Source organism: Vidua macroura, chromosome Z (genome assembly GCF_024509145.1).
Source record: "Vidua macroura isolate BioBank_ID:100142 chromosome Z, ASM2450914v1, whole genome shotgun sequence".
Taxonomy (NCBI): Eukaryota; Metazoa; Chordata; class Aves; order Passeriformes; family Viduidae; genus Vidua; species Vidua macroura.
Window position 1 is genome coordinate 18,613,036 of NC_071611.1, and position 27,288 is coordinate 18,640,323.

The 27,288-nt window shown below is 39.6% G+C and overlaps 1 protein-coding gene across 8 annotated transcripts in view; it reads left to right on the forward strand.

Moving 5' to 3' along the window:
- Nucleotides 1-27,288, forward strand: part of TTC39B (tetratricopeptide repeat domain 39B) — a 77,134-nt gene that overhangs the window by 31,910 nt on the left and 17,936 nt on the right. For all 8 annotated transcript variants that reach the window (XM_054003237.1, XM_054003238.1, XM_054003240.1 and 5 more), the window contains 4 exons: nucleotides 21,719-21,823; nucleotides 23,118-23,249; nucleotides 25,039-25,115; nucleotides 26,251-26,318. In XM_054003237.1, coding sequence (XP_053859212.1) covers nucleotides 21,719-21,823; nucleotides 23,118-23,249; nucleotides 25,039-25,115; nucleotides 26,251-26,318 — 382 coding nt within the window. The remainder of the gene's footprint in view (nucleotides 1-21,718; nucleotides 21,824-23,117; nucleotides 23,250-25,038; nucleotides 25,116-26,250; nucleotides 26,319-27,288) is intronic.

Below are 27,288 nucleotides of genomic sequence, written 5' to 3' on the forward strand. Positions count from 1 at the left end.
GCCCTGCAGCTCAGGAGTTGCCTTCTGTGAATAACTTCTGAGACTTGGAAAGTGATGTACACTTTTGGATTTGTAGTACAGCTATTAAAATGTAAGTGCTTTAGATAACAAAATGGAAAGATGAGTTTTAACTAATCAATGAAGAAAAATAATAAATTGGTCAGAATTTGTTGAGAAGTAGGATTGTTTTTAAGGAAAACAGATTGAAACCCAGATTTGCCTGTTTTTAAGCTATCAGAAAAAAAAAAAAAACAACAAAAAAAACCAGTCCTGGTTTTTAATAGTGTTGATTTGGTTATGTCATGTACACCCCTTCCCTTCCCCTTCCCTAATGAGTAAATGCTGTCACAGAATGTTTTGGGAATCAACCTATGTGGAAGGTTTAGTGTATGTGTATTAGTTCATTTTCTCTTAAGTCAGTCCAGGGGAAAATTTTTGAGCATGTGCTGATATTTGCAGACAGAAAGCTTGTTTTTGTCAGCTTTGTGGAAACGTTTTCTTGAGTCACTCAGCTTTTTCTAGAAAGTAGTTTCTGAGCCTGGAATTTCGGCTTGTCCGAAATGTGAACTGTCTGAAATTTACGCTGCGTTAAAAACGGAACACTGTATATTTTGTGGGGAAATTGAGTTGACTTCTTTGTGACTGGGCAACCTTGATTGAAACTTGTCTATTCTTCATGTGTAGGCAAGGTCACAGAAATCCTGACACTTTTACTTTCCCTGCCCCTAATATTGTTAGTATATTAACCGACAATATGCATAAGCACTGCTTCAAATGACATGGTGGAGAACTGGGATATATATATCTCTGAACTCCTTGGTCTTTAACACTACTGGGTCAAGTTTTATGGAAAAGGTAGAATGTCCTGATTTTAAAGGTGCTGTTGTTCATAAATTACAGGTGTCAATCTCATCTCTTTGAGAGGTTTATAAGATTTATGAAACCTTTTTCACCTGATCATAGCCCTTGGTTTCCACAGGTGTTATAGAAACTACTGTGCAATTCTTTCCCAGTATGTTACAAATAAGAATGTTTTAAGAAAAGTAAATTGTTTAAATAAATTGGTTTGAAGTATTACTGTTGATGCTACTTTGCATGTACCTGAAATAAGTAAATGCAAACCTGTAGTTTCCTGCATTTTGCCTTGAAAGATTTGTTTGAGCCAGTTCGTAACAGTAAACATAGCTAGAACTAGGTACTATTAGTCCAGTTGGTAGAGCTTTAAAGAATGCCTTTTGAATGTAATAGTGGAAGACATAGTTTAATTTTCTGCTGCTTAGCTCCCATGTACTGAGCTTTCATCATATCTCATCTAGAGAGATTAGACCAAGGGGTTGTAGCTATGTTGTAGCTGTTTTGATTTTGACTCCTGCTTTCTTCTGTTGCAGCTGATACTCATGAAGAAAACTTTATTAGCAGCTCTCTGTGTTAGTGATTTGTTTTGGTCATAGAACTCTAGCTAAAAATTTGGATTTCTGGGGGAAAGAATATTGAAGGGTTAATTTGAAAAAAGTGATGTTGAATACTGTCAAATAAAGAAAACAAAAAATGAGTTTTTTTTTCTTCAGTGTTCCTTGCTATGAACTCTCATGTACTTGATCTAGTTTTCCTGCAGTTCCTTAACATACTTTACTGCAGTTTCATTAGCCTACTTTTCCTTTTCTGCCTGACTTTATTGTGTCTTCTTTTTTATGTTTTTTTTGTTTTGGTTTGGGTTTTTTTTTTTTTTTTTTTTTTGTGTGTGTGTGTTTTTTGTTTGTTTGTTTGTTTTGTATTCAGGAAATACTAAGGTGACTCCTTTTTTGTCTTTAAATATAAATTACTTTGCGTTCCCCATGTCTCCATTTTCCCATTGCAGTTAGGAGTGATGGATTAGAATTAGGCTGCAGCACAGATTGGTAGAATCTCCCAGCATCCTCTTCCTGCAGAGGCATCAGCTTCCAGCATTGACTGTAGCTGCTGCCACTCTCACTGACATTTCTTTTGAATTCGGCTATGGAGAGTGCCTCTGTTGCCAGCTGCTGGCATGGAAACTTTTATTCTTTTTGCTTGATAACTCATTAATGAAATCTCATGGATATTGAGAAATAAAACAGAATCACTTTTCTCTTTATGCTTTTCTTTGTCTTTTTACCTTTTTTTTTTTTTTTTTGATGTGTGTGTGTGCACGGTGGAAAAGCGTGAAAGAAGCAGCACTTATTTTTACACAAGGACTGTATTTACATACCTGAAGTTAACTGAATTACTCCTGTAAGTATATTATCTCTGCCTAATAGTCCTTGAAATCATGAACGTGGTAGTAAGATATATGGGATTTTTTTTTTTTTCTGTGAAAATTTGCTTTGGAATGTATGTCAAAATACTACATTTTTTTTTATATAGACTTCCTTGAAGATAAAGGAAAAATGATATATTCACAATGGGATTCTGAAATAATTGCTTCTCCTCTGCACTTTGCAGTGGTGAACAATGCTTTTAGAGAGCAGAAGCTTCTCTGCTGATGTCAGTGCTTAATCAGCTTGGATACTGTAGGCTGTAGAACACTGCAAGGTGTGTATTTTGGGATGCCATTCTTTAAAATGTGGACAGTATCAGACTTAGACTACTTTTTCCATTTATAGACTACGTCTTCTGCTCCTGGTAGCTGTGCTGGTTTAACCATTTGAGGTTATATAACTTTTTACTTTAATATAAATAATTTATTGCATGGGATGCAGTGCAGAGCTTTCAAAGTATTAAATGTTAAGTATAATGCAGTGTGCTTTTAAAGACTTTAGTTATTTCAGAATATACCTCCAGCATAGGCTGTAAGTTCCCTATGTAATAAATTCAAGTAAATTGGTTTGAAGTTTAGGAAGTGTGTCTTGCTAGGATCATGGTGTCCTAATTGTCTTTTTGGATCTGGGCCAATATTTGTGTGACGCAGTGTTAGTCCCAAAAACATCTGGTCTGATCTGGTGTCCTACTTGCAGCATGATTTTTTTTTTCCCCTATAGCAAGATAAGTTAAATTTTTATTCATTTAATGTAAAACTGCCAGTGAACTGTCATTATTATTCATATATGCTAGCTTTTCAAGGAGGTTCCTTCTCAACCTGTTTTCTTGTCAGCATGCCTTATTTGGACCTACTTTCTAGCAGAAATGTTGAACAGATCAAAATTATGTAATTTTTAAGGTGAACATCTATTTGTCTGTATCTACATGCTAATATATTAAGTTTTGTCAGTATTGCTCTCTGCCATATTCAGGTGATCATTTTTGTACACTATTACATGCATTGATCTCAGTTTGATTATTTGATACAAACTATTAGTCTGATAAGGAGGATGCAAACATAGTAAATTCTAAGTTTATCTGCAAAGATCTCATGTTAAAACTTACATCTAAAAATACTGTCTAACCACTGAGTTCCATTAAATAAATCTGATAATCTTTTATAGTGCTGTGTATTCCCATTAGTGTTGAACAGAATAGTATAAATTGGATTTTTCTTCTACTTGCAAACCAATATTGACACTTACTTGATTTTTCTGCCTTTGCAGTCAGACTGTGGTCAATTTTAAATGCCTGTGATCTGATTTTTTTTGTTTTAAGCTTACATATATTTAGTGTCAAATTCATGCTGCTGGAGTGGCTTGATAGACTTAAGTAGGATTATTTTGTAATCATTTTAGTGATCAGATGAACTATGTATGCCTATTCAGGTGGGTAAATAGCAACCTAAGGAGTTGGCATGTCTTGCTTTCACAATATGGCTGAGTCCTTACTGGAAATTTGGGTCTCCCTTTCTATCCATGGGCAGTGCAATCTGCTGTTGAACTTAAGAACTTGTCATATAAAGCTGCTGATGTTTCTCAGATGTTAAAAAAACACCTGACTTGAAGTAAAATGATTACTTAATCAATTAAGTAATTAAAACTTACTGAATCTGAATAATGATCAATCAAAAACTGGAACAGTTGTCTATGCTCATATTTCTTTTTAAAAATACAAACAAGATAACAAAGTGGCTAGAAATGTAGCCTATGTTATTTTCGGAGTAATAGACTCTGTTGGCAATGGTGGGTTGATGGTGAGCCAGCAAGATGAGCTTCATCTTGGCACTATATCCTGTGGCACCTGAGATTCAAGCAGATGGTCAACTTTGCCTAGATTTTCTTCCTTTGTGCTTATTCTCTTGCTTTGTTGCACCTGTAGAGTAATATGTAAGGACACACCAACCAGTATTTTCTTGTGTTGTTCAGATGCTGCATTGGTAGAGATATGTATATAAGCAAAATCCATGTTTTAAATAAGATAGATGACGAGGAAAATTCCCTGTCTCATCATCCATCCCCGCCCCCTCAGTCATTGAAATGTTTGGAAGCTAAACCTCTTGATCTTTCTTGTAGTCAATTGTTAGATTCCCATGAGGCAGCGCTGTGGGTGCTGGGCTGCTTTCTGTCTGGAAGGCTATCAAGTGCATGCTCTTGTAAGTTGGAGATGGCAAACAAAACAAACGCAGAATGTAAAGCAAATAAACATTCATCTCTTGACACATGGTGATCCGAATTTAAATTTCCAAGATCAGATGAGACCTTTAAGAAGGAATTTTTGTTTATATAGAAAAGTTTTGTTTATACAGATTTTGTTTGTTTGGTAGTCTTTTATTGCATTTCATTTGTAAGACAGAATTACAAATGCAGCAGCATTACTGCTGCTGTGAGCAGTAATAACTCCTAAAATAGAACATTGTCACTTGTAGGTAAATCTGTTTAGTTTAGAAGAGCTAAGACTGAGACTTCTAGTTCTAAAAAGAAAGAGAGGGCAAACATTTTCCTAAAATCCTAGCAGGTTTCCCCTGCCCCAGTTTCTGGCCTGTAAGACAGAGCTGTGTCTGCCATCCTTGCCCTTGCCATGTTGTTACATTACATGTAACATTATACCTGTTAATGTATAGCAAGGGATCAATTAAAATCCTCTCTTAGTGGAATTCCAGTAGTCTATGAAAAGCTATCAGCCTCACCTTTTTGACAATGCTGAGGTATAGATAAAAACTGTGAAGTCATTCTCAGCTCATTATGGTGCATATTATTTTAATAATAGTTGGTTTGCAATAGGAGCAGCTCTCTCCTTTTTTCTCCCTCAGTTACCTCTTCCCTTCTCACTGTTTTTCTGAGAGCTCCAACTCCTTTTCCACAACTGTTTGTTTTGAAAAATAGTTTTCAGTGCTTTCTCTTTATGTATAAAAATGTGTAATATCAGCTAGCTGCTGTTTCTTTTTGCTCTGAATCATCTTTTCTGCCACAGCTGTAAGATGAGGGAGAAGAAATAATTTAAAAAATCTTAACCCAACAATAAACAAAACCCCAAAACAATGAAACAAAACCCCCAGTGCTATTAAAGGAAAGGAAAATGCTCTAGTGGTGAGTTGGCTTGATCATTTAATGGATTTTATAGGCAGGTCCATTGGTATTGCATGAGTGATCCAGAAATTCACTGCTAACAGATACAACTAGCTGGCTAAATGCTGCTATCTCATAGTCAGGTAGTGTTGAGGAGAGAGGTGCAGCAACACTGATCTGAATTGCTTTCTACCATGGTGTTTGCATCATGTACATATTGCCAGCTCTGTGAGTGGATAGTTGTCTCCAAAAATTCAAATGGAAAGTAGTACCAAGGAGGGGCTTGGGTAATAACAATGCTGTTTGTCTCTCTCTGCTGTAGAATAAGATTTCAAATACAGTGTGAGGAAGTCCTAAAGGAGGAATAAGTGAAAATAAGTTTGTTACCCTGATGGCTTTGCCTGAATACCAAGCTACATAACCTAATGTAATTTAAACTAAATGACTGTTTAGGGGGTGTTTTGCTTGTCAGTTTTGCGTTTTCTGGTGGGGTTTTTTAGTATTTTTGTTTGTTTCTTTCTTTTCAAATTTGCCTGATGTTGGATACATTTTATTTAATGACCTTTTAAAGTAATTTCTGCCCGTTTGCAAATTTGGCTAGCACAGTACTGCATAATTTTGCTACCAGTTGGATTTTTTAAAATGAATGTTCAGCATACACAATATTGTATGCATTGGTAAAGTTCTGGAATGGTGAAGACAATGAGCCTTCAAAGGAATAAAGTCTGCCTTGCATTGGCAGGAAATTGTTTTTCACTGCTTACCATAAATATTTTATTTATCTAAAATTCATGCTTGTCATAAAATGGGGTGTATGTATCACGAGTGCAGAATTTGCTGTGGTGGTATGACAAGTGGATATAATGCATGGGTAAAATAAGTTACTGTTTACTATACTGACCAGTTGACTGAAGTTTTCAGACTTTCTGTATTAATGGTAATAGCCTAGGATAGAAAATGCTTTATATAAATTGCAAATAATTTCAAATGCCTAGCAATATACCTTAAGGCATTTTTCTTATGGCTAGCCATATTTAGCCATTTTTCTGTTGTGTGATTATAAGTGGTGTTGAAACTGAGTTTTAGATTAAATGGTAAAAGAGTTTGCAACAATTTTTCTGTCTTCATTTAAAAAAATATTGATCACATGATCTTATATTTCTCCAGGATTATTTTAAACTAATACAAAAGGTTTAAGAACCCTTTTATTCATAAAGTGGATGTGATTGGCCTCTTAAAAATATTTTGATCCCCTTAATGTCAAGGATGAGGTATGCTTTAATATCTTTGCAGCAAGAAATGTTTAACTGTGAGACAGGTTACTCAACTTGATTCTGCATTTCTGAATTATTCTCAGGGCGAAAGGTATGTATAGCATGCCTGTAGGTGAAATAATACAATTTCAGCTTCATGAGGCTAGCCTGATGGCCCTTCAGAGGCTGAGTCCTGTACCTGTCCAACAAGATACGAAAGATATATGTCAGCTCTAACATAATGTGGGATTGAGGTGTGTGTGCAGTTTCTTGCATGTCAGTAGTCCCTCAGAATAATGCACATTCATGAGAATTCCTTAGTTTCATGCTTGATATAGGAATTGTTCCTGAAGGTTGTACATTTCTTCTTGTATTTGTTTAAAACCAAATCATACAGAAGTCTCTAATTTGTGACATATAAGAGTAATCCCTTGTATAAGAAAATCCAACACAACTAAAAAGCTATTTCCATTTGCTTTTTTGAGCATTTCCTGAATGTGTCAGTAGATTGTATTACCTTCAGCCATCCTTCACTTAACAATCTAGAACATAAAATGTAGACCTAACAGAGTATCTCAGGAGCATTTTGCAACAAGTTATTTTGCTTCATTTCATGATGCGCTTGGTGGGCATTTGCCATGAAAACTAGTGCAACCCGCTGCTCTGTGGTATGTAGGTAGTACTCACCTTCTGTTTGATGGCTTGTGTTGCATCTTTATGTCTGTGCAAATGACTAATAAAAGTGATAGCAGATAATACTGTTCCGTAAGAAGGGATTGAAACTAAATTTTGGCACAGCACTAGACAGAAAAACTGGAGTATTACTGTTGTCTCGTATACGAGTAACGCATGAGAGGGATAAGATGCAAAAGCCATTTTTCTTTTCAAATTACAAACTTAGCGGTGAGAAGTCCAATGCTTTCAAAACATAAAGAAAGTTATTTGAAGAAATATTTCCAGATAGCTTAAGTAATATCTGAGTTGTCTGTATGATTGCTCAGGTACAGTGGATACACATGGATGTATGCTAGTCTTTATGTGAAAGTAGTTCCTGTTGGACATTTCAAATCTTTGCTGTTGCTAGCCGTGCATATAAAAGCATCAAATGAAGTCTTAAAATAGGTATTTCAAGGACAAAACATTAAAAAAAAAAAAAAAGTGCATGAGGAGATAAGCTATCCTGCAAGCTTTTCAGACACAGGAGACTGCTCTCTATTTAGATGAACATTAAATAAGTACTAAGAACCAAACTTCACTGGTGTTTTCTTAAATAAACATGGTAGAGATGTTTCCTATTACCCACAGACACACAGTTTGCATTTTCTACTTAAAGTTTATTGAAAGATAGCAGAAAGGTGTTGAATCACAAGAGGAATTGACACATGTTGGTGGAAGAAAAAATAATAGAAGAAAATAAGATACGGGGTTTGTAGTGGTATTTTACAGAGCTAGGCAGAAAGTGTCTCTGCCACAGTAAAGGATGTCCCTTTCCACTTCACTGAGACTGAAGTAAGAGTACACTATGACAGGACTTCCACTGTTTGCATGTTTGAGGACTGACAGAAATCAACAACAAAGAACCCGTTCCTTAACAATTTCCTGTTTCTTAATATATGATTTTTAAATGTTGCAGAATTAAGGATGTTAGTATTCTTGTCCTAGTGACATACTTCTAATCTGAAGCATAGTTTAAAATTAAAACACAGCAAAAAGGATTACGCCAGGAACAGACTTTTGCTGCAGTAATACAAGGTGTCTGGGTCATTTCAGTCTAAAAAAAGAGTAGTAATATGGTGGTGACAGTTTTTTCAAACGTTTTGGATCTTTCCTATATAGTAAAACCAGGCAAGAGGACATCAAGTGCATTTTGGCAATGTAAAGTTATGCAAGACATGAACAGAAAGTATGATTTAATATCTCTGTGACCTGTAAACTGTGACCTTTGATACTGTGGTTTTAGGACAGCTTTTGCTGTTGGGTGGGAGAAAGTCTTCCAAGGAGACTGGGAGTGAAGCGGGTTCAACGGGTTCTTCTGAGAGTGACCAGTGCTTTTGGCACCTGGAGCATGCTTGCTACGATGGCTGACGAAAGAGGCAAAGGACAGGTCTTTCTTTAGAGATCCAAAAGCTGATTATTGCTTCAAAGGAGGTCCAGAGACAAAGATGAACTTGGGCTGAGGGCACAGGGTTTTATATGGGGGAAAAAGGGGTAGATCTGAAGGTCAAGGACCAATGGGAACAGGTAAAAGTGGTGTAGAGGCAGGACAGCCAACCAGGGGAGCCAGCAGGGTAACAGGAGTGGAACTGTGGCAAAGTGGGACCAATGGGGATCAGGAGAGGGGGAATATATAAATATGGTGAACGAGGGCTGAACTGGGGTGGAACAGCTGTACAAACCCATAGAACTTAAGGCGGTAGCACGTGCCTGCAAAGGCCTATGGGAGGGAGGCACTTCTCACCCTAGTCTTAGAGGGGTGTTTCTCCTTGCCTGCTTTGGCTTCTTGAGGGCTGGGGCATAATAGCCCTAGCAGCAGGAATTTGGACCTCTACATGGGATGGGTTGGATTTGAGTTTATTTTATGCCAAGTAGGCATGGAAGTACACAGCACAGGGTCAGATGTGTGGAAAAAGCATAGTGTGGTCTGCACATAGTCCCCTTGATATGTGGAGCTAAGGGAAGTGGGATCCTATAAAGTAAAAAGCGATAGAATGACCACTGTTCTTGGACATTCCAAGGGATCAGTAAAGTTGAGGTAGAGCAGTGTACAGCCAAGAAAATGGAACTATGGGATAGATTCTACTGAGGATCAACTGTTATTTCCCATTAAGAAGTCATGTTGTGGCTGTTTAAGACTGACAACAAGATAGTTACTCTTTTTGATATGGTAGAACATAAACAGTTCAAGATTGAGTTTTCTTGAACCAATTCATTGCTGCAAAGCGAAAGATCTACTTCAGAAAGCATATAAACATTCTGTATAGTGACAGTGTCAGATTTTGACAACATATTACAACTATTTGACTTTACTATCTTCCTGCAGAAGACAAGAACCAACTGAGAGCTGTTTTTTTAAAGCTGTTTTGTCATTGTTAGTTTGGCAGTAAAAACTCCAGCAGACAATTGGATAAATGTTATTCAAGAACAATACTGCATATGGTAGCTTCTTGCTGCCTTACCCGTCAATACTGTAGATCACACACTAGGTAATTTGTATTTAAGTTTATGGAAGTAAATACCTCTAAAATACTTTCCTTCTGATTATGCCTCTGTAAATGTTAAGGGTCACTTGTTTGCTAAAGTATTTATGTTATGGGAAGATGTTCTCTTAATTGTAATGCATCTTGTTTTCTTGATACTTGTACTCAAAATAGCATTTTCTCCATATCCCCTGCATTTTTTAGAAGACCTTATTTCTCCTTTAGTTTGTGTCAGATTTGCATCTTAATATGATTATCTTAAAACTGTTATTGCTAGTTTCACTTTTTTGTGGTCTTAATTACTTAAAATTTTGCTTTATTCTAACTAATAATTACAAATATTTTGGATAACTGTGGTGAAACTTCCATTGATAAGAACAATTGGATGTTGATAAGAACAAAACCAATTTGCTTGCAGTTCAATTCAGATAAGGCTGATTATTTTGTCTGTGTTGTTAAAAGAGCCAACAAAATGTTTTAGAAGTTTAAGAACAAAATTCTTCAATCCCTATTCATGCTAAATGTTGTTTGAACATTTGAGTCTAGCTGATATTAATAAAGGGATGTGGGACTTAATCCTAAATATTTAATATAAAAGGTGGAAAGCATTGGTAGATTACAAGTAAATTTTTTTTCTGCAGTTCTCCCATTTCTAGCTTCTGAAACCCCTTCCAAGAGAAGAGTTGGTAAATCACTGCACCTGGGGTGATTGTTAAAAGCTTACTGAATCTTCTGCAAATACAAAGACAGCCACATAGACCAAGTTAATGTTTAACTTTAGCTATTATAATAGCTTTTCAGGAATACTCTTACACTAAGCCCTGATGTAGAGAGATAGATGTCATTGCCGAAGTCATTACTCATGTTTACGTAATTTTTAAATACTAATGCAGTGACTTTCCTTTGTTTTAGGCCGGTAGTTATGCTCCCTTTTTATATTAATGTATAGAGAGAGGGAAAAGGAAAGGAACTTAAGTTGTAAACTATTTTGACATTTTAAATTAATAATGTTCTTGTTCAATGTACATTTTGAGGGCTGTCATCCTAATAAGTAAATATTCCAATATATCTGAGAGTTTTCAGGTTGTACTCTTATGCTTTGTTTCTGTTGTGGTTCCAACTAGTTTGTTAGAAGAACCTACTTAAAGTTGCTAATAATTAACTTGCTTATGAACATCATATCCCTGCTGAATTGGAATAATTTCATTTGTTTAGCACCAAGCTCAAGGTACACAAACTATTGCTGGAATTCACAACATTTCCTCTTTTTTCCTAAAAGAAGTTGGAAATAGTAGTGAGAGGAAAGCTTAAAACATGCTATGTGTTGGGGGAAAAAATATCAGGACTGTAACACAGTAGTGTTTTATTCTCCTTGTAATGTGATGTTACTATCTTTGTGTAACATTCAATATAGCGCATTTTTCTGTTCCTTTTTATTTCATTTTGACGTGAACATGATTTTACTGGTTTTGGCTGGGGTAGCGCTAACTTCCTTCACAGTGGCTGGTATGGGGCTGTGTTTTGAGTTTGTGCTGAACACAGGATCTATAATACAGAGATGCTTTTGTAACTGGTGAGCAGGGCTTACACACAGCCAAGGCCTTTTCTGCTTTCCGTAATGCCACATTGGTGAGGAGGCTGGGAGTGCATAGCACGCAAGAGGGACAGCCAGCATGAATTTCAGAGGTGCAGGTCCTGCCTGACCAACCTGGACCTTGTTATGACCAGGCGACCCGACTGATGGATGCAGGAAAGGCTGTGGATGTTGTCTATTTGGATTTCAGCAAGGCCTTTGACACTGTCTCCCACAGCACACTCCTGGAGAAGCTGGCAGCCCACGGCTTAGACAGGAGCACTCTTTGCTGGGTTCAGAACTGGCTGGATGGCCGGGCCCAGAGAGTGGTGGTGAATGGTGCTGCATCCAACTGGTGGCTGCTCACTAGTGGTGTCCCCCCGGGATCTGTGTTGAGCCCAGTCCTGTTTTATATCTTTATTGATGATCTGGATGGGGAGATTGAGGCTACCATCAGCAAATTCACAGATGTCACCAAATTGAGTGCAAGTATCAATCAGCTGTAGGGAGGGTAGGAGGGCTCTGCAGAAGGACCTGGACAGGCTGGATCAATGGGCCGAATGCAACAAAATGAGGTTTAACAAGTCAAGTGCCAGGTCCTGCACTTTGGCCTCAACAGCCAGTGCCCCATGCAGCACTACAGGTTGGGGCAGAGTGGCTGGACAGTGGCTAGGCAGAAACAGACCTCAGGGAGGTGATTGACAGCAGCTGAACACAAGCCAGCTGTGCCCAGGTGGCCAAGAAGGCCAATGGCATCCTGGCCTGTACCAGCAATAGTATGGCCAGCAGGACCAGGGCAGGGATTGTCTCCCTGTATTCAGCACTGGTGAGGACCCACCTCAAGTGCTGTGTCCTGTGCTGGTGCCCTCAATTTAGGAAGAGTGTTGAGATGCTGGAGTGTGTTAGGAGAAGGGCGGTGGAATTGATGAAAGGTCTGGAGCACAAATGCTATGAGGCATGGCTGAGGGAGCAAGGGTTGTTTAGCGTGAAAAAGAGGAGGCTCAGGGATGACCTTATCATTCTCTACAGCTGCCTGAAAGGAGGGTGTAGCCAGGTGGGGATCAGTCTCTTTTCGCAGACCACCAGTGACATGACAAGAGGACATAGTCTTAAGCTGTGCCAGGGAGGTCCAGTGGACATTAGGAAGAATTTCTTCACAGGAGTGACTTGACATTGGAGTGAGCTACCCAGGAAGGTGGTGGAGTCACCACCCCTGGAGGTATTTAAGCATCAAGACTGGGTGTGGCATTTAATGTGATGGCCTACCTGACACCGTGGTGTTTGGTCATAGATTGGACTTGGTGATCTCAAAGGTCTTTTTCAACCTAGTTAATTCTATGTGATTCTGCGGTTCAGGTGACGCAAACTGACCAAAGGGATATTCCAGACCATATGACATCATGCTCAGTATATAAACTGAGGGGAAGAAGGAAGAAGGAAAGAACATTCAGAGTGACAGCATTTGTCTTTCCATGTCACCATTATATGTGATGGGGCACTGCTTTTCCGGAGATGGCTGAACACCTGCCTGCTCATGGGAAGCAGTGAGCTGATTCCTTGTTTTACTTTGCTTGTTTGTAGAGTTTTTGTTTTCCCAATTGAATTCCCTTTATCTCAACCCACAAATTTTCTAGCTTTTACCATTCCAATTCCCTCCCTGATCCCACCAGTGTGAGAGGAGTGAGTGGCTGCATGGGGCTTGGCTGTCAGCTGGGGTTAAACCACAAGTGTCTCCTTTGGTGCCCAATGTGCTGCACAAAGGGTTGAGATCAGGAGATATCTGACCTGAGTGTGTTAAAATAAAATTGTTATAAACATTCATTATATTGGTTTAATAGTTGCTGGTTACAATGTGGATTTATTTGCTCTCATACTGGTGGTATTTTGTCTGTATTATAGAAATAATTCCTTACTTGAAGTACATATTCTGTGTAGTGTATTTTACAGAATGGGCTTATCACATGGTAGTGTCACTGGTCACCAGTTTGTTGTGTCTATATTCAAGATTGCAGGCACCATTGTGCTTTGGGAGTCACCTACTGGGAGCAATTATTAATCACATCTTTGTTTTTTTGGTTCCTCAGAGGAATAGCCTATGAGGGAGACAGCTTCCTATATCTTTTTCTTCTCCTTTATTTTTCCTTCCTTGTATTCCAGGCTGGTAGTCAAGATTTTAAAGATTTTTTAATATCCCTTGACTGCCCTTGAAACCAGCCTGCATTTTTTTGCTAGGAGCCAGCATGTTGTTGCATATGGTTCAAGTCTTGTTTAAGGTCAGACTAATACCATGAGATCTGCCCTGAAGCTGGATAATTCAGAATGGCAGGGTGTTTGGGGTTGTATGGGCCAGTACCTAGGGCAGTGAGCACCTTCAGTGAGCTTGCACCTTACTCCTGAACAAGTGCAGAATCCAGAAAAACTAGTAAAATATTGAAAAAAGTTGTTCTATCACTATGTTCAACACTGCTTAGTACCTGCAAGAGGAAAATGTCTCTAAATATGACAGTGAGACGACAACAGGCCCTGCAGCTGCTCCAGCCATGTGAAGACACTGTGACTGCTCCACTCCCACTGACTGTGGCACTGCCACTGAAACCACTGAAGCAGCATGGGCTGGACCCTGCACAGAAGTAGAAGAAATGTACATGAAAGTCACCCATTCAAAATGCTTTAGCAAAAACAGTCAAGGACAAGGAGAGTGAAGATGATGAAGCAGAACCATCACAAGGGTGATTTTTCAGAGCCATTATCAAGGCCATCACAGGAACCAGAAGAGAAGACAGAAGAGGCATGACTTGAGCCCTATCCCTGAGTGAGCTATGGGAAACACAAAAAGATTTCAGCAGTCATCCATGAGTGTATTACTGCCTGGCTAGTCTGCTGGTGGGACAATGGAGACAGCAGTGTGGAATGAGAGGGTAAGTAGCCAGGCTGAGATCACTTGCTAAGGACCCAGACACTGACAAAGCAATGGGGAAAAAGACAAGTCTTTAGTCTCTGGAGGCAATTCTTATCAAGTGTGAGGAGGAAAGGTATCCCTATAAAGATGAAATTCCATGTAATTTAGGCAGATGGACTGCAGTAGAGAAAGTGACTCACTTCCTAAGGGAATTAGCTGTTCAAGAAATTAAGTATTTTGATGTGGACAGTGCCCAGGTCCCCACGAATCCAGACCAGGTCTTGTGTCAATTACCCACATTGCAGAAATTTCTACAAGTGCAGCAAGGGTACATGAAACCCTGTGGCTTTGCATTGTCTTTCCCCGGTCCTGGGCAGCTCCGGAGAGCCCGGCACAGGCGCTGCTTCTCGGTGGGACTGGGGTGCCGTTTCCTCCTGGGCGCTTCTGCGTTCCGCGCACCAGGGTGGGCTGGCCGCATTCTGCTGCCTGCGCGAGGTGCGAGACAAAGAGGCGAAGGAATGTCCAGTTTGTCCACGTGGTCAGCTGGAGAGCTTTTATTGTTGCATGGAGCTGCGAGGGAGAAGCGTGACTCACTCCCCAGTGCCGTGTGGACAAAATGGCCCTGGGATTGGGGGAGCATGGGATTTTATAGGGGGCAGGATGAGGGGGGCAGAAGCCCCCCTCGCCCAGTGGGGGCATGCTACGGGGGAGTGACGTGGACCGGGGCAACCAACGGGGACATGACGGGCAGACACAGGGCTCCGGGGCAAACAGGGTTGTGGGGATGGGGTAACAGACACAGAACTCTCCGGGGTGGACAGGGGAGTGGTTGCAGGACTGGCATGGTGATGCTCCAATGATAAGAGACCCGGAATGGGCCACCGCAGAGCGGGGAACATGGGGAGTGCACAGGGGTACACAGAACTCTGCTAACTAACATATATCAGAACCTCTAATCTGAACCCAAACCCGGGATGCAACAAAACCCCTTGACAACAGTAATTTGGAAAGATGATGCACAACCAATGGCAGTTGATGCAATTTGGCAACTCAGGTAATATGAAGACAATATTATTTCCTGCATCACAGCATCTGTGGAGAAGCTAACTGATGAACTGACTCAGGAGCTCCAGCAATTCCGAGGGAGTATGTCATACTCCCCATTTGTGTGGGCCTGTATTTCAGTAACTTTCTTCCTTCAAGAGAGAGGATATAGAAAATACACACTATGGGGTACCTATGGTATTAGCTGCAGGACCATGGAGATGATACAAGGAAATGGGATGGTTTGGAGTACCTCAATTGTAGATGCACTGGTGTGGGAATCGCAGGGAAAAACCATAACAAGAAGTTCCTGCTCCAGTCTTCAGTGAACAGTTTTTCAGGCAGACTGAAAGGTCCGATCATATTACTAACTCCATGGAGAGAAGTAGAAATCCATTTCTGCAAGGGATTAGTGGGGAACATTGTGAACAGTATTGGAGCAGCCCTGCCTCCACCTGGGGGAGCAGGGGGAGAGAAATAACCAAGTTATTGGACTTTGTGGGTTTGATGGCCTCGCACAGGAGCCCCACAGGAATACAAGGCTTCAGTAGACACTGGTGCACAATGTACCCTAATGTCATCAAGCTGCACAGGGATGGAATCCATTTGGATTTCTGGGGTGATAGAGGGATCCAAACAGCTGACTATATTGGAAGCTGAGACTAACCTGACTAGCATGAGTGGCAGAAGTACCCTATCTTGACAGGAGCAGAGGCTCCATTCATCCTTGGCATAGACTATCTCAGGAGAGGATATCTCAAGTATTCAAAAGGCTGTTGATGGGCTCTTGGTATACCTGCCCTATAGGTGGAGAAATTTCAGACATCCCTTTTGTTCTGGGGCTGAAGAACAACAGGTGCTGGTTGCCTCCACAACAGTGCACCAGAAGCAGTGTCTCACAATCTAGACTCTAGACTAATTCCCATTTATAAACTAATTTGTCACCTAGAGAGCCAAGGAGTGATCAGCAAGACCTGCTTACTCTTTAACAGCCCTGTATGGCCAGTATGAAAGTCCAGTGGAGAGAGGAGGCTGATGGTAAACTGTCGCCTGAATGAAGTCACACCACCTCTGAGTCCTGATGTACTGGACATATTGGAATTTCATATGAGCTGGAGTCAAAGGAAGCCATGTAGTGCCTCAATTGATAATGCTATTGTGTTTTTATCAGTCCCTTTGGGAGTAGAGTGCAGGCCTGTGAGAGATGGTCTGAAGTTTCCTTCATTTGCCCCACAACCGTCGCAAGGACCCTGAAGACCCCTGACAGGAGTTTTGGCCTGGCCGAGGATGTTTGCTAAGTGACTGTTAGCAGGTGCACTGACTGTGCTTCTACAGAACGTTGCATTCGAACAGGTTGTGACAAGCGGTGGCTTGTCCCTCCATGCCAGCACCTGCTTCACAGACCAAGGGGCTCTTCACAATGGCCCATCAATCTTGCCCACCTTCTGGCCAGATGCCACTTGCTTTGGCTAAAGACTATATAAACTGCAACTTTTTGGGAAGACTTCGGTGCACCCCCACGGACGACAGCAAATCTATGTGGCTGGACCATTGAGGATCTCGTCTCGATGGTGGTAGCTATATTCCCCTTCCCCTCTTTTCTCTCTATTGTTTATTTCCCTTTTCTGTCCCCACTATTGCATTTGCTGTTGGTACCTTAATAAAGGTGCATTTTGTTGTGATTAAACTGATGGTCACCTGCCATTTGCCTTTTTGCACTTTTGGGATCGGTTAATGAACCATCATGACACCCTGCACAAGCAGATCGTGACAAGACCACAGTTTGCTTTTGTTTGGAGCTGTGTCCACACTACCTGGAATTGACTGCCGGTCAGAAGGAAACACATCTTGCGGCTCTCCGTTGTTTCTCCTGGCTCTGGGCAGCTCCGGCGCATATTGGCACCACCTCTCTCTGGAGCTTGGGTTCGCCGCTTACTCCCACGAGCCGCTGCCGCGGTGCGCCGGTCGGGGCTTGCCGGGTTCTGTCGCCCATGTGAGGGATGTTGGTAAAGAGCAAAGGAATGTCCAAATCACCCACAAGGGAAGTGGGAAGGTTTTAATGGCCGTGGAGAGCTGCGGTGGAGGGGCCGCGGACCCGTGCTTCCAGCGCCCGCGTGGGGGAAATGGCACCGAGACCGGGGAGGCACGGGGTTTTATCAGGGGCGGGGCGAGGGGAGCAGGAGTTCCCCCCCCCCCGCCCAATGGGGACAGGCGCCGTGGCAATGATGTGGACCACGGCGCCCGATAGGGATGGGGAAGGGCGGACAGGGGGTGAACGGGGTTGCGGGATCGAGGTGACAGGCACCGAATGCTCCGGACGGGACGGGGAGTGGTTACAGGAGTGACGGGGGGAAGCTCCAATAGCAGTGGCCTATTAACAGAAGATATCTTCCTGGAGGGAAGGATGGGTCATGGAAGAGATAAAGAAAACTGCCCCACCTGGTTTTAACAAGTGGCCCAATTAACAGAAAATAACTGCCCCACTTTTAACAGATGGTAGTGGAATACACACCACCAGCCACATCTTGCATTTGCAACCTAAGACAAAAGGCTATTACCAAGGGTGAAGGACAAAGTCATAGGCTGCATGGATTCAACAAATTTTTTTTTGTGGAAGTTTTATGAACATTTAAGGAAGGTGTTCCACAGACTAGGGGAATAATGTCTGTCTATATCTATCAAAACAGATAAGTAGGGAAGGTGATGGGATATTGAGAAGCATGACACTTGGTGTAACATAAAGGGTATGGAATAAGGGATGGATAAATGTTAGTTTTGGCTACGGTAGAGTTAACTTTCTTCACAGTGGCTGGTATGGGGCTGTGCTTTGGATTTGTGCTGAACATAGGGTTGATAATATGGAGATGTTTCTGTTACTGCTGATCAGGGCTTACCTACGGCCAAGGCCTTTTCTGCTTTTCTTTTTTTCTAGTCACACTGGGATTGGGAAGAGATACAGCAGGGGCCAGTGACCCAAACTGGGCCGCATGATGTCATATGGTATATGTCTATACCATATGACATCATGCTCAGTATATAAAGTTGGGGAAGAAGGAGGAAGAGTGGACATTTGTAGTGATAGTGTTTGTCTTCTCAAGTCACTGTTACCTGTGATAGGGCCCCCTGCTATCCTGGAGATGGCTGAACACCTGCCTCCAGTGTTCAGCTCTGGAAAGCAGTGAATTAGTTCCTTGTTTTGCTTTGCTTGTGTGTGTGGCTTTTGCTTTCGCTATTAAACAATCTTTATCTCATCCCATGAGTTTTCTGGCTTTTACCTTCCAGTTCTCTCCCTGAACCCGCTGCTGGGGGAGTGAGTGAGCTGCTGCATGGGGCTTGACTGTCAGCTGGGGTTTAATCAGGTGTAACACCAGGTGTAAAATCCATAATAATATTGCTGAAGTAGTGTTAACTTAATCTGCTCTACGGTAAAGAATATGCTCATCTAATGTGTTAAAATGTATAAAGTTCCTGTCCATTCCAGGAAAACTATGTGGAGGTAGGAAAAAAAATAAGATAGAAGGAAAACAGCATGAATCGGAAGGAGAATGTGAGTCAGCATTACTGACTGAACTGTTCGTCAGACTGGTAACTTGCTGTAGAAATTGGTTTGTGATGTTTCAGGAGTAGAAGAGGAAATGTGCTTATTCTGACCCTCTGCATAGAAATGCCAGCAAAGATAACAAAGTTGCTTCCAAGTCGGTGACTTTCTTCTGACTATTCTGCTATCAGGTTATGAATCTGAGTTGAAACAAATCCTTCTGATTACGTTCTTCTGCTGTGGGATGTAGGAAAACAGTAGAAAATATACATGAAGAGTAATGAAACAGGAATGAGGAATTCTCTGGTAGAGAATATGATTCATTTACCAGAAATAAGAATTTGAGAAAACTAGCTAAATTTATTTCTGAAGTGGCAGAGTAACTTCATAAGCATGCTTGATGCAGGAAACAGTAAATACATTAACTTAAGGAATACTGTTTGCATTGTCTGTGGACTTCGGTCACATATAGGCAACATCAGGGGAACTAGTCTGTAATAGAGGGGAAAAAAACATGATAGACAGGTGCTGGAGAGACATGCTGCTTACCCATTTAACTGGGAAAATACAGTTTTGTCATGATGCCAGATTGTGTAAGGACTCTAGTTTATGAGATCAGTTTGCAAATACTGATATATACTGTGGTAATGCTTGAGCTGGTGGTGTGATGGGATTTGGGAGCCTGATGAAACCATCCACACCTGCAGCTAAAATGCTGTCATGTCCATGGGTGTGTTAAATGAAATAAAGAAAAGCTTTTCTGTCCAGGGGAAGTTCCAGCAGTTTCTGATTGCAGAGTAGGAAGTGTGCAGAAGTACAGGAAAGTATTTCTGTTCACTAAGATGAGGGTTAGTAAAGGAGTTGAAAATAAAACATTGCTCTTACACCTTGATCCTTCCTTTTGGAGAAGTGCTACAGTGGTGGAGTACTGTAATACTATTTCTCTGCTGTTGCTTCTCACACGAGAAGAATACTCTTTTGGGACTGAACACCAATACTTCAAAACTAAGTGTTTCAGGGAGTCATCAGTTGTTAAATTACCTGGAGTTACCAGTGGTCTGCCTTTCCTCAGATTGTTTTATGAACTGTGTGGTTATACATGTCTTGCTTGCCACTCTCTTCCCGCTCTCACTGTTCATATTCTCCCATAGTCTGTGAAGCAGAAAATTGCCTCATACGGGATTTTTCTGTTCCCATAGTTGACAGAGCTTTTGGCCCATCACAAAGTTAGTAACCATGCCTGCAAGGGGGAGAAGACCAAAAGGTCAATTTGTCTTCTGTAATTTTTGAGAGTCCACACACCTTAGTACTGACCCTGGCATTTGTTTGAGAAGAGACCTGGAACAGGCCACTGCTTGAGGGCTAGTCATAAAATAATTGTAGTGTGCAAGTATGAAAAAATAAAAACTCATTCTTGGTGTATAGTAGATATGAACTTCAATTATTGATGTGGTGGTGGTGGTGTTTTTTTTTATTTTGCCACTAAAGACAACTAGTGCCAATTTGGTATTTAAAGGAAGGAAAAATTCCCTCCCCCGCTCTATTCCCACCTGTTTTTTTTTACCTTCTTGAAAACCTTTTGAAAGCAACTAAACCATTCTTCTAGCAGGAAAGGCAGAGCAAATGGAATGAGTAATCTAACTAGGCATGGACCAAGTGAAAGACTTCCATTAGATACAAATGTGAAAAGAAGATATAAAAGCATGGGAGCTGACAGGGGGTAGGGATGATGTGTTATTAAGGGACTAACACAGGTCCTTGCTTGTGTACTAGGAAAAAAAATCAGCCTTTAAATCTAGCTAAAAAAATACTTATTTGGAATGTTTTTGCTAGCAGATGGTATTCCTGGAATTAATAAAATTGGATGGTTTAGAAAAATTTGGTCTTTATGAGCAAAAATTTTGGTCTTTATAACCCATTTTAACACTCTTCTTTGGAGGGCAAAAAAGCCCCCTGTCCAGTCATATTTTCATGTCCACCCCATTGTTTGTTCTGTGTTTACGTTACTGTTAGATTTAGAGCAGCTGTATTCCTCAGTTGTTCTCTTCTTAAATTTGTCCTTTAGAGTTCTTCACTTCTAGTCAATACTTAAATATTTATCTCATTGACATGATCTGTTGCTTACCACTGCTTAATCACACTTGGAGAAAGCCCATTATCTAGTTTAAACCTGTTGTTTTAAAGCTGTAGAGAGATTATCTTTTCCAGCTCCATCTGTGCATGTTGATGGCTGTATAGCTTCTAGCTGTACATCACTACCATGATTGTCAGTTTGTCCCCAGTTTGGCTCATGGAGTAATTTGTGAGCGATCCTGAGTATTTCTGGCAGAACTGGCCAAAGAATGGGTTTGTTGAGATGGCTTCTGCTTAAGCAAGTGCAAATGCTTTTACTTGAAGTGAATTAGGACAAACAAAAGCTATTGGTATAGCTACAGGTTTCTGACAGGATTATTTGTAGTATACCTGTTTGCTGAATGAGTGTCTGTTTACTGAATGAAATATTATCTTGTGACCTCTTTCAAGATTCTGATACGAACACAAAGTCTGAAACGGCATTTGTACTGATGGGAAAGATTGAGAGCTTGGATATGATGATAAATTTTGAGAATTTCTCTGCTAAGATTAGGAGGACAAAGCTATAAACATCACTTATATAAGCAGAGGGTGCACCTGTGTAACAGATAAAGTGTTAAGCATATACTTTGGTTTTGAAAAGGTAAATTTTGAAAATAAAATCACTACAAAAGACCTTCTGTGTTACATAAGGAAAAACAATTTTAAATTTTTTTTGTTTATATTTACAATTTGAATTAAGAATCTGTTTTTTTAGGGCATCCAAGATGGATCTCAAGTGTGCTCTGGAAGAATGTTCAATGGCACTGAATTTATTTCTAAACAATAAATTCTCTGAAGCGCTGGAACTACTTCGTCCATGGTGAGATTCTGTTATTTCCTGAAGTTGTTGTAAACAGACAGTATTTAGTACCTGAAGATTAATTAAAAACCTCTGAAGATTGTAGTTTTAATTTATTCTCTTTTGTCCGTAAGCATTTCTCCATATTTGTGGTTTTTTAAATTTATTTTTTGGGTCATTAAAACAATCTCAAAAACTGTTAATGAAGCACTGAATTGTTATGTTAGAGTTGATCACTCAAGCTGTCTTTCCTCACTTAGAGGGGAGAGGCTGAGGAGCAGGACTTTATTTAACGCATCTTTGATCAAATAATTTGTACAATGAAACTGCTTTTGACAATACAGAAAAGCTGGAACAAAGCTCCAGAATAGTATTTTTGTTATGTTTAATATTATGTTTGAGTCTGGTGTTTATCTTTAAGCTCATCTTTATAGTTCTGACTATTTTCCTTGTTCCCCTGTTGCCTTTCCTCCACAAGAAAACTATGGCAGTGCAGATACAGGGAATTAAAGAATATGGAGAAGTTCACAGGTGAAACCTGTCTTATCTGTGCCTTCATGGGGAGGCAGTCTGAGTGGCTGATCTTTGGGACTGGGATCTGAATCCCATCCCATTCAGATCCCATCTTTGGGACTGGGATCTGAATCCCATCCCTTCCATGACCATTTTTCTCTTGTCTATGTCTGAAAGGAGCACGTGGTATTGAGGGATGTGTTGACAAGAGGGATACATAGCCCATATTAATAGAGTGGAGTAATGTTCTTGCTCTGCAGTTTGGTGCTAGTAAGAATGGATTAAGAGTAATGTGTTGGTTGATGTATTAACAAGTTCACGGACAGCTTTAAATGAAACATCAGAAGGATGCCACAGCTATCAAGTGTTTGCTTTTAGTGCTCTGGAGAGCTTAAGTGAGGAAGGTGGTAGGCCTTCTCTCTTAGAATTAGTTGTAGTTCAGCTCATTGGAAGATGATATTACTGTTGGAATACCAGGCTCATTCTCACTCCAAGGTCAGGGCAATTAAAACTCAGGAGACATTCTCTTTGATGTCTCACTCTGAAGTTTATTATCCTTATCTATTACAAACTCAAAAGATGTGAACTGTCTCTAACAAGTTGAGAAAGTGAGCTAAAATGGTGTCTATTCAAGGCTATTTAATTCCCAGTTATCCAACAAACAGTTACAGGTTATATTCTCAGATCTGTTACTTTACTGCTTATTCTGTCTTTTCACAAATTAATACAAGTGCCTCTGCATTTAATTTTCTATTGCAATGTAAAGTCTTGCTTAAATGCACAAGATTCATGTTTTCCATAGGTCCAAAGATAGTATGTACCACGCACTTGGATACAGCACTATTTTAGTTATGCAAGCTGCCATGACCTTTGAACAGCAGGATATACAAGTGGGAATTTCTGCAATGAAGGATGCTTTGCAAACTTGCCAAAGGTAAGCGCAAGCAAGCCCAACCGTTATGAGATACTAAATCCAAAAAGCATTCTTTGAGAAACACCCCAGTTCTCTGTATACTTTTAAAGCAGACTCTTGTCCGTGTGAGAGTGGTCTAAATTTGTAAAGGTGGAGTAAATCCCACTACACAATTATTACTGGTGAGGATATTTTTCTACATGGTATTTTGGCAACAACAGACTTGCCCTAGTGGATATTAATTGCCACTACAGTTAGTTAAATTGTTGTTTCACTGTGTATACCTACACATAAACTGACATTACACGATTGAACTCTCTGAGTCATTGACAGCTGTGACTTCTTGTTTTTCCAAAAGTTTAAAGGCCTGTATTTTGAATTTTCCCCTCTCAGCATGAAAACAATCTTCTTTAAAAAGTTGTTTCTAGAGGTTGAACCAATAGTCTAATACAATTAAGCTTCTACTAAGGTGTCTTCTGAAAACCAAATAAGTTTTTTTTATTGTTGTTACAAATGCGTTTAGCTTACCTTAAAATTAAAGATTTTAAGGGCAATTTCTGTTGCTTACATCAGAAATTATCTGGACTGAACATTTTGCTTCTGGTCTTTCTTTGAACAGCAAAAAAAAGCTGAAGTTTTAACAAATCTCTGACAAAAATAGAAATTATTTCTGCTTTGCAGGTGGTTCATCATACTGGTTAGTCTATATTTTATCACAATGATCTCCCAAGAAATGACTGTCAGATATTAATTTAAACATTTATCATCATCTTAGCAATGGCAAAAAAGAAAAGAAATGAGAAAACATTATCAGATGCTATCTGAAGAGAAGGGGCCAGCAGTTTCTGCATCTTTTTTGGGTGTGCGATCAATTTGCAGTTTCATCTGAACTGTATTGTTTAGTGTGTCTGAAGATTAGATGTCCCTCTAGTCTAGACAGCTGCAGTACAGGATTTCATCTCAGCAGGATATAAACTTTAATTCATGAATACTCTGGTCTAGTCTGTTGCAAAACTCATAAAAATGCAAGAGAAAGGCAAATAAATGTTCAAAATCGAAGAATTACCATAGCTGCATGTACCTTAATTGACTCTTTTCTTGTTTGCATTATGTTAATGTGTAGTGTCATAATCTTGTTCTCAGGATCCCACAACTGACAATGTGTAGTGTAAACAAATCATAAGCCAATGCTTAGTATTTATAAGCCAGTGACTCCCTGGCTTACAGAGTGCATTCATTTTCTGAATGTAGAATTGTTTCTTTAGCTGCTTCATAAAGCTGAGTTGTTTGTAATTTTTTGTCAAAAATAATTTTTGGAATTAAAACATGTACAGTTGAGATCTCTTGGAAGTAAAGTGTGTGATTGTTTTGGCATTTTATCTGGCATAAACCACCATAAAATACTGAAGCATTTTTGTTGAAAACAGTGCTCCTTTTCATTTTTTCATTCTAATTCTGAGTGCAAGTTTAAGAAACAGAAAAAAGCAATTAATAAATCTTCAAAGTCCAGTTGAAGTGTCTTGCCCAGCATCAGAGACACCTCTTCAGCTGGTGCGTGGCAGTGGGGTTGCAGCTGTCATACATTTAATGTAGATGAATTGAAGTTGCAAGCATGCATTTAATGTTGGATAGGTTCTTTAGCCTAGAGGTATACAAGTCTCTAGACTACTGAAAGAATTGAAACAGTTGACAAATGATAATTTTGCTAAGAATCTCTGTAAATTTTGGTTGGAAACTATTAAGAATTCCAGTAATTAAGGTTTGTGTTGAAATGTATGGCTTTCTTTTCTTCCATGCACAACCTATGTAGATTCAGGAAAAGAAGCACAGTGGTGGAATCCTTGTCCAGTCTAGTTTCTAAACAGACAGTGGATCAGTTGAGTGAAGGTAAGTAGTTAAATAATACAGTTAAAATAAAAAAATGAAAAAAGCTCAAAACTACCCCTATTAATGTATACAAATATGCTTAACTCTGTGATTTGACTAGTGTTTTACAGTAACAAACATACAAATGATGTTTATAATCTTTTCTAATTTGAATGCAAAGCTTCAGAGTAGAATTCAGCCTAATTTTTTTTTTGTCTCTGAGCATGCATGAATTAAGAAAGGAATGCTTTTCACAACACATTATAGGACTGAAGGGAAATTTCCTTTTTTTTGACTTAAAAGAGCTCTCAAAAGTTTAAGAACCATTGATACGGAGGAGTACATCCTTGTCATTAGTTGCATTGGAATCTGAATATATTAATAAGTTTTCTGCTTGTCTGTTTTGCCTTAAGGTGTTTTGGGAAATGGTATCAGTACATTGTTCATGGCTCTGAAAATGCTGATCTCCTATTTCTGATTCAGGCAGAGTCAAGTATGCATTTTTTTCTAACCTGGCACAAGAATCCTCTTTAATACTTGGACACATCAAACTCACCACGTATGCACTGTACATATAGCAGCATTGTGCATGTGGCTGGTCTTGCAGCATGGGTGCAGAGCAATTTGTGTCATGTGTGTTAAATCAAATGTACTTTAGTGCTGCATGAAGACAGAAAGTCTGCCTGGGGCTTTCAGTTTGTTAAGCATGACTTGGTGAAAACCTGTTCATAATGTCTCAGTGGATGTAGGAAAAGCCTGAACCTCCGTGAGGGTTACTGTTCATTTAAGAAATTTCTTGTAAGACATGGAAGGAAGCCTGAAAGACTGAGTTGCTGTGGGCTGTTAAGGTTAGAATCAATGAAGAGTACAGGAGACCATCTACCAGAAAGGATGTCAAGTAGCTTTTGCCATAGACTGACATCAGCTCTGACAATGTTTTGTCTGAGAAGAAGGGAAATAGAAGAATTCTGTTGGTATTTGCGTGTTATAGCTATTACTCAGCAGTTATTGAAATGGCAACAGCAGAATTTTGCCTTTTTTTTTTTCCTCTTTTTCTTTTCTTGTCTTGGCAGCATTTTGTTTGTTCCATTGACCCCAAGAAGACAGTGTTGACAATGACTTTGCTGATAGTAAATAACTTTTCTTTCTTATATAGAGGAAATGCATGCTGAAATCTGCTATGCTGAATGCTTATTACAGAAAGCAGCTCTCACCTTCGTTCAGGTAAAGTCAATTTCTCATTTGTGTGACAGTGTAATGGAAAGAGATTAGTACTTATAAAACATAATTCCAACAATAGATGTGATACTTAAAGCAAAACTTTCTGCTTGTGAATGTTATTTCATGGCAGTGATTGAAAGTATGGTAAACCTTATGCTGCTCAGCAAAGTTCTCTCTTTCTTTGTATGAATAACCAAAGATGATATTCAGATACCAAGGTATTAACCTAAGGTATAAACATACCATCTTTTAAACATACCTCTTGTGTTATACAAGATGGTATGTTTAAATGATTTTTATCACATTGGACAGTGTCCAGTACCTGTATAAAAATATTTTCAAGTATGAGGAAGTGTGTTGTTTGAAAGTGCAAGTAATTTTTTTCATGAATGGGTAGAATGTTTTCCAGCTAACAAAACTTCAGCTGATACACACATGTAATTTCCATGTGCTCTCTATGCACATGGTGTCAGGAATAATACAATAAAGAATGCTTATAAAATGGGCATGCTTAGTATTGCTGAGGTAACAATTCAGCTCACGGAAAGACCTCGTATTCTATACTTTGTGGTGCTAGCAATTTAGGTTGTGCTTCAGGGACTTCATGCTACAGAGTTTTCAAATTCAATTTGAAATTTGATTCCTGAAAACAGGAGTTGTTGGTCATAGTTTTTTAAGGTATGTGAACATTTAATGTTTATTTAATATATTTTAGATAGTATTTTCCAGTATAAATTATGAGAAAGAAGTGAGGCACATAGATACTAAGGTCAGATTAAGTTCCTTTGGCAAATGCTTATGAACTACTTGACTTGGCCAGAAGTGTCAGGAAATACTATTAATGGAATGCTAGTCTTTCCTGTAACTGGCTTGCTCCTTTACTAACCAACCAAGTGGAAGCAACCTTCTTTATTTTTATAGGGTGTGTGGGGTCTGTTTTAACCATGAAAAGAATTTTGAAACAGTTGTTAAA